Source organism: Elephantulus edwardii, unplaced genomic scaffold, assembly GCF_000299155.1.
Source record: "Elephantulus edwardii isolate Elephantulus edwardi_28Jun2011 unplaced genomic scaffold, EleEdw1.0 scaffold00036, whole genome shotgun sequence".
NCBI lineage: Eukaryota > Metazoa > Chordata > Mammalia > Macroscelidea > Macroscelididae > Elephantulus > Elephantulus edwardii.
In genome coordinates, this window is record NW_006399786.1 from 17,443,379 (window position 1) to 17,454,852 (window position 11,474).

An 11,474-nucleotide genomic window follows, 5' to 3' on the forward strand; every position below is an offset into this window, starting at 1 on the left:
TGCATGGTGCCACTGCTGTAAAATGGGACTGATATCAGGGTGGGGGTAAGATAAGACTGAGAAAAACTGGGTAAATTGTGTATACTACACTGAAACAGATGAGGGAGAGAATATTTAAAAGCGATATAAGATAGGGTATTATGGTTATCACAAAAGTCCAAAATTAAGGTTGCACAGTGGAATGTACTTGGGGCGGTGGGAGGGGTGCGGGGGGATTGTGTACCAGGGAGAGAGTGTTTATTTTACTTTTCAATGAGAGGAGCAAACTGGCGGGGGGAGAAGGCTGGGCAGGGAGAGAAGTACAGCAATGAATGAATGGAAATCCAAAATCTCAGTAAATGTTCATTAAAATTATTTAAAAAAAAAAGAGAAAGGTGAAAAGATCTTCCCCCCCTCCCCCCAAGAAACAGAAACAATTAAAGCAAAGGCCAGGGAAAAAGAAGATTCTAATGTATTAGAGAGGAAATCTGTGAATTCAGATTGTGCAGGACAGGTAAGAATTGTGCAAGAGAGGAGGCAAAGTTATATGCTGTTGGTCAGAGAGCAGAGATGCAAGTAGATGCTTAAAGCCAATGGAAGCTCTTTTGCAACAGCTGTAATTTGTCATTAACAAGAACTGATGAAGCAGCTGAATGTTCCACAATTAGAAGAAATCTGAAGTGAGTCTTCTCATCAGAGTTTAATCACCCATTCCCTCAACTCTTTTTCTTTCTTAAGTGTAACTAACACAAGTGTGTCAAAGGTTAGTCTGGAATAGTTTATATAGGATTATATTTTATTTTTAAATATAATACACACACCTTTGACTTAGAGATTTGGGAACCACTAAAGGTGATGGTTAGAGCAACAGGATAGATAAATTCACGTCTCTGAACCACACACTGAAGGCTGTTGAAATGGAACATGTTCCATTACACACATGCTTTACACACACTGTTACCCATGGTCACATTAGAACACTTTAAATCAAGCAGTCTCTTGTGACTAAGCCTATTTTTGGAAATCCCTCCTTTTATTTTATTACATACAAAGTCAAGTAGTAGAAACTAATTTAACATGAGATTGTTGATGTTGCTAGATGCTGTCAAGGAAGATGCACAGTGACCCTATGAATAACTGAACCATGTCCTTTCCTGTATCATCCGTACCATCTCTGACACACCTGAGCCCACTATTCACACTATCGGATTAGGTAAAATTAATGAGGAAGGGAAATCTTTAATAATTATATAAAATATCTACTTTATGCTTAGAGCAGCTTTGGTGCCCATGTGTACAGGGAGCTGCCCCGCTAACCCAACAGCCAAGCCTCTATTGGCAATTTGAACCCACAAGACTACTCCTGAGTGACTTAAATCCTCCGAAATCCAAGAGACGGTCAGCTATGGTTTGGCTCTGACATGACAGCAATGAGAAAGCCAAGCCTTTTTGATGCATTAAAGATTGAATTTAGATTCTTTTCCAGTTCATAAGTATGATGATTAGGTGTTCATGCTTTTGTGTGGTATGTGCTTCCCTTAAACCTTGTTATGACAGTGGCACATTACCCATCTAACATGGAAAAAAAAGTTTATATCTAATATCAAATGAATTTAAGCACAGTGGAGAACTCATGAGCACCAGTTTCAGGATTAATATTAAACTTTCAAAAAGGAAAAATAAGTGATAAATACTTATTCCTCATTTCTTGCTTTTAGAGAAGGATGAGAATATTCACTCAGCCTTGAGAAGGAACTTCCAGTTTTTATCTCTACTTTTCCATGATTATCCCCCCTTAGAGCAGGGATGCTTGCTCTGGCCAGTGAAGCTGAGAGGAGGAATAAGCCTGTGCAGCTCAGTTTTGCGAAGATTCCTTATCTAGGGTGGTCTGTCTTTGAGCCATCTTTCATCTGTGCATGGGTGGTCCCTACTGGGAGGCCTCTATTCTGTGGGTAAGTCTAATTCAGGTGAGGAAACAGCATAAAGTTTCTATGGCTTTGGGTATAAATGATATCCTCTACTTAGTAAAGTACTAGCACTCTGGTGATAAAACTGACCATTTTAATCTCTGCCTATCAAATAGGCTGTGGATTGATAAAGACTAAGATTGATACTGTGGATTGATACAGACTAAGATAAAGATTAAGTTCTGCTTTCATGAGGCAAGGAGACACAATCTTGACAGAAGCTAAGTGGCCAAAAAGGAAAAGAGTAGATAACCCCATAACTCAGTGAAGCACAGGTCCTCTGAGACAGACAGCTGATTGCTGGTGATGCTATCTAAGATAAAACTGAATTCATGCCTTTTCATACTCAGGATCCTTACCATCAGTAATAAAATAAGAGTTAAGGTGACTATACACAGACAAGGGTTAATTTGAAACTTGGGAAAAAATCCTCTTTTGACCATGATATAAACTGTATCTGCATTACATTAACACATACAAGGGCACTAAAATAAGCACAGAACTCACCTTCACGGACTGGAGGCTGGGGTCCTTAATGTCAATGTCACTGTAGGCAATGGTGATTAAGGGAGGGTAGATGTTGCCATTCTTTGTGTTGGATACAAGACTGATTCTATAGAGAGATGCAAATCAAAACAACAATGAGATATCATCTGACCCCAGCAAAGTTCAATAAGACAGTAAACAACAAATGTTCTTGTTTAACACAAGGATGTGGTGAAATTGGAACCCTCCAACATGGGGGTGGGGGGGATATATAAAATAATGCAAGCACTATGTAAAGCAATCTGCCATTATCTTACAACAGTTACCTTGAAAATGAAAATACCATTTGATCCAGCTATTCCACTACTAGGTATATACACTAAAGGAAAATAAGAGTGGCAACAGAAACAGATACATGTGTTTACTGCAGCACTATTCACAACAGCAAGAGATGGAATTGACCTGAGTGCCTTCAACAAATGGATATAGAAACTATGATATAGTACTATGCATGCAACAGCTACAAATGATGAAGAATCTGTAGAACATTATATAACACGTGTAAATCTAGAGGACATTCTACTAAGCGAAATACGTCAGTCACAGAAGGACAAATACTTTATTTTATACAATCACTATTATAAAAAGCTAAAAAAGGGTTTACACACAGAGAGAATCATTCTGGTATGTTTACCAGGGAGAGGAAGCAAAAGGGAGTAGAAAATGGATAACAAACACTAAGATGAGTGAAGGAGAAGACACTATGGAATGAAAGACCAGATATAGTGGGTACTGTAATTAATGTTATGGAACAAAAATGTGCATGAATGGTAGACTGAAAACAGTATGCTTTTCAACCTTCACTCAAATCACAATAAGAAAAATTAAGAAAAAAGAAGATCTAAAGTCTCCGAAATCTGATGTAGGGGTCAACTATGAATCAGAACTGACTCAATTATGGTTCGGGCATTATCTCACAAAACAGGAAGCATTCATCATACTAATAATAGTATTAATCTAGGCCAATGTGGAACAGAAGGTTTACAGAGTTGAGTGGGGGGAGATTTGCTTATTACAATCACTTGACATTCCTTCCAAAGTACCATTTGAGCCCATTGTTAGTCATCTTCCCTCTACCTTTCAATCCCAGTCTATCTAGAATAAGATGTAGACAGTGAATTTTAACAAAACGCCTCAGAATATTCACATATAATTTTTTTACCTTGGCCTGTTACATCTATTGGTATATATGAATCTATGCAGATATCTTCTACCTTCGTAATATCTTATGTATTATTCTAACTCAGTTATCCCTAATGTTTTCATCTAGTAATTATTGGTAAACAGTTTCCTTATGATATTTTCCCATATTCTCCACACCTAATTTAGTGCATGAACATTTGCTTACTTCAGTGCTATCTGAGTCGCGATCCGAACTACTCTTGGTTGACTTCCTAAATCATTTTCTCGTCCACTTATTGCATCCACCAAGAAAATGCGTCGAGTCAGGAGCCACTTGCCAGAATTACTATCTTTTATTACAAAGAGAAATTTAAAAAAAAGAAAAAAGATAGGCATTATGAAGGGAAAAAACCCAACTAAATGCTAAAATACGTGAGAAATAAAAGTATACATCCGCATCCACACATTTGTTCATCATAGCTTTATTCATTATAGGGAAAACTGGAAAGCATCTAGATATCCATTAATTGGTGAATGAATAACTAAATGTGATATATCCACACAATGAAATACTCTGCATCAATAAAAAGGATTATTACTGACATTGCTGGTGTACTGTCGAGCCGTAGGCAACTCATAACAACCCTATGAACGAAAGACTTGGACACCCGTATAACTTTCGTCCTTTCTCGAGGTTCACAGGATTTCCAGAGGCAAGCTTTTACTGATGGATACTACAATATATAACACGCTTCAAACACATTAAGTGACAGAATGAAGACCAAAATAAACTACCCACTATGTTTCCATGTATACAGAAATCTATAGAAAAAAGAAAACCTATGGAGACAGAAGCCTGGATCTACAAGTGTGAATGAGAATTTACTAGAAATAGGAGAGATATTTGAGAGATGATAGAAATGCCCTAAAACTAGATTGTGGTGAATTTTACAACTTTACTAAAAGTTGTTAAATTACTCAAAAATCAGTGTGTTGTATAGTCTATAAATTAGACCACAATAAAGCTATTTTAAAATCTGAATTTAAAAATAAGAAAAATAAATCTTTGAATTGTTCAAAACTGTTTGCAGGAAGTTTACTAGCAATTTTAAAATACTGTACTTTTTTTTTTTTTTAGCTAAGTGGCTAAAAAATGAGCTACTGATGGGAGGACTAAGTGTTATGGCTTCCTCCACCTCACAGGAATGTCTTCTGATATTCTGGACTTTTCATCACTTGGAAAAACTTTTCTCACAAGTTACCTGAAGAAGCAGTATGGCAACAAAAGATACAAATTTGTCCAAAAGCAACTCAAACAGTCTGAGGCTAATTTTCAGTTCTACTAATTTTTCTCAGAGTGCATACTTAAAAATAGCTTAGTAACAAAATTGCCAATATATTTAGTAAAACTCAGCAAGTACACCAGGAATTTTACCATTTTACTTTTGAGCATGCTTTCTAAAATTTAATGAGAGAATCCATGACATTTGTCATAGGCCATTTTCTGATTGATTTCAGCTCAGGAAAAGAATATGGATGTATCATTACCTTGGTTCACAAACAATCTATTGTGTTGAAGATTTAGGTTTAGGACAGGCACAGCCCAAATATACTGGTGTTGATCTTCATCAGTGTATTCCAGGTATACATCATAAAATGTAGGAGTTGGAAAGTCAGTTAAAATTTTCGAGAGAGAAATCTCACACTGGAAAAAGAAATGTAACACAACTGAAAATTAGAACTTATATTTGTTATCTTTATAAAATTTTTTATTTTAGGTTTTATAACGTAAGTTTATATTATTTGTTTATATGCATTCCCAAGTGCTTTCTAAAACATGAATTCTGTAAATATTCTTTCATAAGAACCAAAAAAATTAACAGTCAAAAACTGCCTACTACTCACCCTGTAACTCATCTGGAAAGGGTATATCTTCATTGTCAACATAAAAAGTACAACAACAGTTAAAACTTTTAAAATTGTCCTACAAGATGAAGTCCAGAGATCATCTCCTGATATACAGTACTATCTATAATCTGTCTCCCATTAAAAAAGGTAGGTTTATCACTCATTGCTTCTTAGGGTCCATTCATCTCACTCTATTTGTGTTCCTTAAATATGTTATGCCATCCCATGTCCCTCTGACAATGTAAATGTTATTTCTTTGGAAATTCTTTTCCCGACTGTGTTCCCCTAGCAAACTCATATTTTGCCTACAAGCCCAGAATCTCACTCATCTTATGAAGTCTTTTTTATTTTCTCAGGAACTTTTAAGGATACCCTTGTTGGTATCAATATGAAGTATTATACATACCTATAGAATAGCTATGTTCATTACAATTACTTGTTTATATAGCTTTTTTCCTCTATGAGGATGTGATCTTCTATCTAATAAGACAATCAAATTTAATGGAAAAATCATGGTTTTGGTCTTAACAGAACAATGGCTCCACAATTTATCTGCTGTATAACCTAATCTTACTGAACTTCATTTCCATACCTATGAAGTACAAATAATGTGTTCCTCACACAGCTATTTTTTTCTTGTTCTTTTAGGTTTTTTAAATTCATATATATATATATTGTATTTAACACATTTCTTCATTCACATTGTTTCATACGATCACTCCTATATATTTTGTTTTATAAAATTAATCATCATTGATCTATGCCTATTATTAGCCCATCTTTTTTCAGATCCCACGGGATCTTTCCTAATTCTCTCACCCCTTCCCTCTGCCCAGCAAACTCCGGGACCCTCACCACCACCCCACCCCCTCCTCTTCTCTTTTGGACATTTATATAAATTTTACTAGTTATCCTTCTATTTTTATAATGGCCTTCTGAAGTATTTATCCTTATGAGACTGAGATAGTTCACTAAGTTCCTGTGTACAGCAAAAAATTTTTCCGAATATGGTGAAAAGAAAACCTACTGACAGGGTTGAAAACACATTTGGGAATGACATGTCAGACATGAGTTTCCTAACGAAAACTTACAGTATACTATTGGGCCTCCACAAGAAACAGATTGTTAACCCAATTACAAAATGGGCAAAAGACACAGAAAGCCTTTCCACAGAGGAAGACATTCGGATGGCCAACAGACACATGAATAAATGCTCAATCACTGGCAATAAGAGAAGTGCAAAACATAGCTATCTTAAAGGTCAAAAACAATACCTGATAAAATGTTGAGCACACAGTAGCAAGTCATTAACAAGAGTTCAATCTCCTGAACTATGAAAATGTCCTAATTTCAACGCCTCATAACCATGTAAGACAGAGTAGACCCGTCCCTAAGGGTTTCCAAGGTTATAATCATCATAGAAGCCGAATGCCATGTATTTTTTACACAGAACAGTTTGTGGGATGAAGCTGTCAAACTTTTAAGTTAGCAGCTGAGTGCTTAACTACTGTATTATCAGGGCTCTTTTAAACTATGTTAGGCAGGTAATAGCATTCCTTAGTTCATATGCATATGTGTGTGTGTCACACACACTCACGTATATAAGGGAACTCTAGTGGCTTAGTGAGTCAGGAGTTCCATTTTGCTGCCAACTCAAAAGAAGGAGGTTTAAATTCACCAGCTGCACTGAGGAAGAAGAATGGGAAATCTGTGCAATTAACTGCCTCTGAAAACCCACGCCAGCTGAGGGTCAGCTATGGTCAGTTCTATCTCAATGGTAAACAATACCACCAACACATACACACTAGATATATATATTCACAGAAAATTCATTTATGGTAGTAAAAGACCACGGTCATGAAAGAACAGCTGGAAAATATTGAAAACTAAACAAAAAAGTCATTCATAAATTCATTAATCCAAAGATCTCTATTGCTTTCAGGCTGATTCTGCCTCACTGTTACTCTATCAGGTTCCAAAGCTGAAAATCTTTACTGGAGAAGGATGACTCATCTTTCAACTGTACAGTAGCTGGCTGGCTCAAATTAGGTCTTATAGAGAGTAAAACCAAGTTTCTCCTTGTAGGCTAGGATTCTGAAACTCCATCTCACATACTTTGGCATGTGATGGGGGGGGGGGACACGGGACGGGACTGGTCCTTAGAGAAGGACATCATGCTCAGAAGGGTGGAGGGACAACACAGAAGAGGAAGACCTCAATGAGATGAGATGGACTGATAAAGTAACTAGTGCAATGTGTGTAGGTGTGTCAGAGTCAGTGAAAGTGGCTCAGGACAGGACAGGCTTCACAGCTGTTGTACATAGGGTCGCTATGAGCCTCAGGCAAGGATGGTATATAACTGCAACAACAGCAGCAGCACATTATACAGCAAACTATGCCTCCAAAGCTTTCTAATCTAAAGATAACTACTATCAAAAATATTAGCTTAGTTTCTTCCAAGATAGTACTTTTCTTGCAGTTTTTTTGTTTGTTTTCTTAATTTTTTTTCCTCATTGTAGTTTTAACAAAACTAGAATATGTTCCGTGACATGGTATGCACAGTTTTGTGCCCTATCTAGATTATAATGTATTTTCCAAAAGTATTTCCTTAGGCTACTGAAAGTCTTCCAAATGCTTCATGGTTTCTAATATTCCTTCATACCACACAATGATTTCAATATAGGCTACCAATAGAAGGCAGGCTAGGAAGAAAGGAAGAGAGAAAAATATGGAGGAAAAGAAGTATTTGTCATTGGGGAGTGATAGTAGAAGAGAGGGACTAGTATTTTTATTAATTACTAGAAATAAAGCATTATTTTTACTTTATTTCAAAATTCTCAAGCCAGGCATTATTTTTGAGTATAATATATATAAGAACTAAAAGCAAATAAACAACTGACTGTGAAAATCTAAGGTCTTTGATTGTTAGGTCTTTGCACTGGACGTAAAACCAAGGACTCAAGGAAGGGACCAGAGAAAGAAAGGAAGCTAAAGAAGCTTTATTAAGGGGTCTCCTGGGCAGGATTCCTTGGTCTGTAGACAGAGAAATAGGCAGAGGGAGAGACCAGGGAAATACCACACCCTAAAGTGGATTAGGGCAGATTTTATAGTATGGGTGTTTAGGGAGAGAAGAGAGAGACATTGCATTGTGGTTTACCCAGGTCTTCTAGGGACAGTTGAGGCTGTTCACTCCATTTGCTGATATGTTGATATTCCTTGAATCCTTTGTTCTCTCTTTGACCTTGGTCCTAGCCTGACATATATTATATTTTGTTCTTAGATGGCACAATGATTAAACACTCAACTACTAGCTGGGAGGAGTTAGTGGTGCAAATCCACCTAGAGGTACACTGAAAAGAGGTTTTGAAATCTTTTATGTCACAGCCCTTTCAAAACCCCAAGGAGCAATTCTAGGTTTAATCATGGGCTCAGCATAAATCAAAATTGACTCAGTGGCAATCAACAGTGGTATCTATAAATAACAAGCTGTGTTCTTCATGTTGATTAAATTACGATGTTCTCTGCCCAAAAATGTTCTGCAAATAGTAGAAAACTATTTAAATCAATAAAATTTTCAAATTCTATTGAAAACATCAGTAATTTCACAAATTCATATATTATTTCGATTATTGCAGATTTTGTATTTTAAAAAATGAAGCACTGCTGGAACTAAAAAAAAAAAAAGAAGCTAAAATATAAACTAACAGTTCACACTTACATTTTGTTGATAGGTTGTTCCAAATGAATATGCAGCATTTAATCTTATCTCTGTGTCTGGACAAAGCTGAACAGAAGAAGAAAATTCATAAACATCATTTACAAAGATATAAAACTTTTTTTTCATTGTAGCCAAAAGCTTTCAAGACCAATATGATGGGGTTGCATTGATAAGTTCAGAATTCTCTATGTATGTATCAGTTATAGAATGATAGTTATAAAACTGGCATCAGTTTTCTCCAGCCTGAAAGGCTAATTGCTTGACCTTAAGAGTTCTTAGTGTCCTTTCTTTAATCTGTCTATTAAAGGAAGAGGCGATGCATCTCCTAGTTTAGCTGTTATCTCTTTGAAACTGTTTTCCCCAATCATATATAAATTGTAACTGAATCTGCCTGTTAGCCTAGGGGGAAGGGAATATCTGGGTGTGAATGATTTTCTTTCAGATATAGAAATTCTTTGATTTTAGTATAAAAGCAAGAAGACAGTCTTTGAGGCCACAGATCTGTAATAAAGTGCTTATGGATATTGCAATCCGTTTGTCTTACTGGCAATTGACTACAGAAAGAACCCCTTGCATTCAGTAACAAATATGGTTATATGCTTAATGTAATCTTTACTTAATGTATTAAGGAGCATTTCTGTTATTATCATAATTTAAAGCAATTTTAAACTGCAGTTGAAATCACAAGGGGAAATAAAAAACTACTTCTGTATGTAAATGACATACTATTCAAAAAATAATCTAGTCCTTTTCCCCGTATCTTTACCCTAGCCAAAAATAAGGTATAACTTTTTCACTTAGAATCATACCCACCTGTAAAACACCACCTTCTAAAGTTTGCCACTTAAGAAAATTTCCTCTTACATCATAAGCAGCAGCAATAAACTTCAGTTTTGTGTTCTGATTATCGAAAAATAAGAATAAAACATTATATACTCTAATACAGGATTCTATAAAGAAATTTTCATTGTTGACTGCCCCCTTCTTTTCCCAATGATAAAACATTAAATTCTAATATCTTTATTTTGAAACTAATTTCATATATCTCTGTAATAAACCACACCGATGGAACTGGTTCTCTTTTTACAAAGACAATTAGGTCAGAGTTGAGGGAAGTGCTAGTGACAGAGGAGCTTCCTTGGATTCTGTTGCATGATGGAGGAAGAAGCTGAGAGGAATCACCTTACTCCCTCATTAGGCAGAAGGTCAAAAAAACTGATGGTGAGAGGTTGAACTGAAAAGAGTCATAGAGCCTCAATCAACTACTGGAAGGCAATCTGAAAAATGTGCAGATAAGAGAAAACCAGATTTTCACTGGATAAAGGAAAATGCTTTTCCCAGTCCCCAAAGCACTATATATATCCACTTCTATCAAGACTACAAACTCCATGGCTACTCAAGAAAAACAGCTAAACCCTATGTGGTTCAGATTCTAGAATTAGCTGATACTTATATTTAGTTTAGTAACTAATATTCTAAATAACCTAAAAAAGAACTGAGTAGACATTTTCTTACTATCTTTCACATTATAAAACAAAATTAAGTTATTGCTTAATGATAATGACTTGTACCTGGTTTTGCCCTTTAAAACTGAAATTCATAGGGAGTGGTGTAGAACCAAGTACTTGAGATGCTAATCCGAGCTGGTCTCCATAGAACAGCCATGGAAGATTCTGTCGCCTATGAACAATTATAATTGTTTTAGTAAGACAATGAGGAAGCAGTATGTCTGATATCGGTGAAAGGAACATTTTTGTTTAATTCAGTCAAAATATATCACCAATCAAAATGTTCTTACCAAAATGAAACAGAATGAACTGTCCTAAATCCAGCAGTGTGTTCAAAGATAAACTGAAACAGTCGACAAGCATCAAAAGTGGAGGAGTCATAAGAATTCATGTTCATCACACACATATTTCCCAGAGTTTGGCAAGATGTTAGATTTGCATACACCTGCAAGAGAACAAGTCAACACTCTTGGCGCCAGCAGCCAGGAAAATTAAAAGATGTATTGCAATGGGAAAGCCTGCTGTTAGGGGCCTCTCCAAAGTACTGAAGAGCAATGGTGTCTCTTTGGAGACTAAGGTGCATCTGATACAGGCCATGGTCTTCGCAATCACTTGTTATGCGTCATAGAGTTGGACAATGACTAGGGAGGACAGAAGGAGAATTGATGCCTTTGAGCTGTGGTGCTGGAGAAGAGTGTTGAATATACCATGGACTGCTAGGAAAAC

At 36.2% G+C, this 11,474-nt stretch overlaps 1 protein-coding gene across 2 annotated transcripts in view; it reads right to left on the reverse strand.

Annotated features, from left to right (window-relative positions):
• TMEM67 (transmembrane protein 67) overlaps window positions 1–11,474 on the reverse strand; it is a 67,596-nt gene that overhangs the window by 29,735 nt on the left and 26,387 nt on the right. The window contains exons 8-14 of one of the 2 annotated variants that reach the window (XM_006884591.1): window positions 11,039–11,193; window positions 10,812–10,920; window positions 10,054–10,140; window positions 9,241–9,306; window positions 5,163–5,319; window positions 3,841–3,964; window positions 2,454–2,559 (exon numbers count right to left, since the gene is read on the reverse strand). In XM_006884591.1, coding sequence (XP_006884653.1) covers window positions 2,454–2,559; window positions 3,841–3,964; window positions 5,163–5,319; window positions 9,241–9,306; window positions 10,054–10,140; window positions 10,812–10,920; window positions 11,039–11,193 — 804 coding nt within the window. The remainder of the gene's footprint in view (window positions 1–2,453; window positions 2,560–3,840; window positions 3,965–5,162; window positions 5,320–9,240; window positions 9,307–10,053; window positions 10,141–10,811; window positions 10,921–11,038; window positions 11,194–11,474) is intronic. The other variant, XM_006884592.1, reaches the window with a different exon arrangement.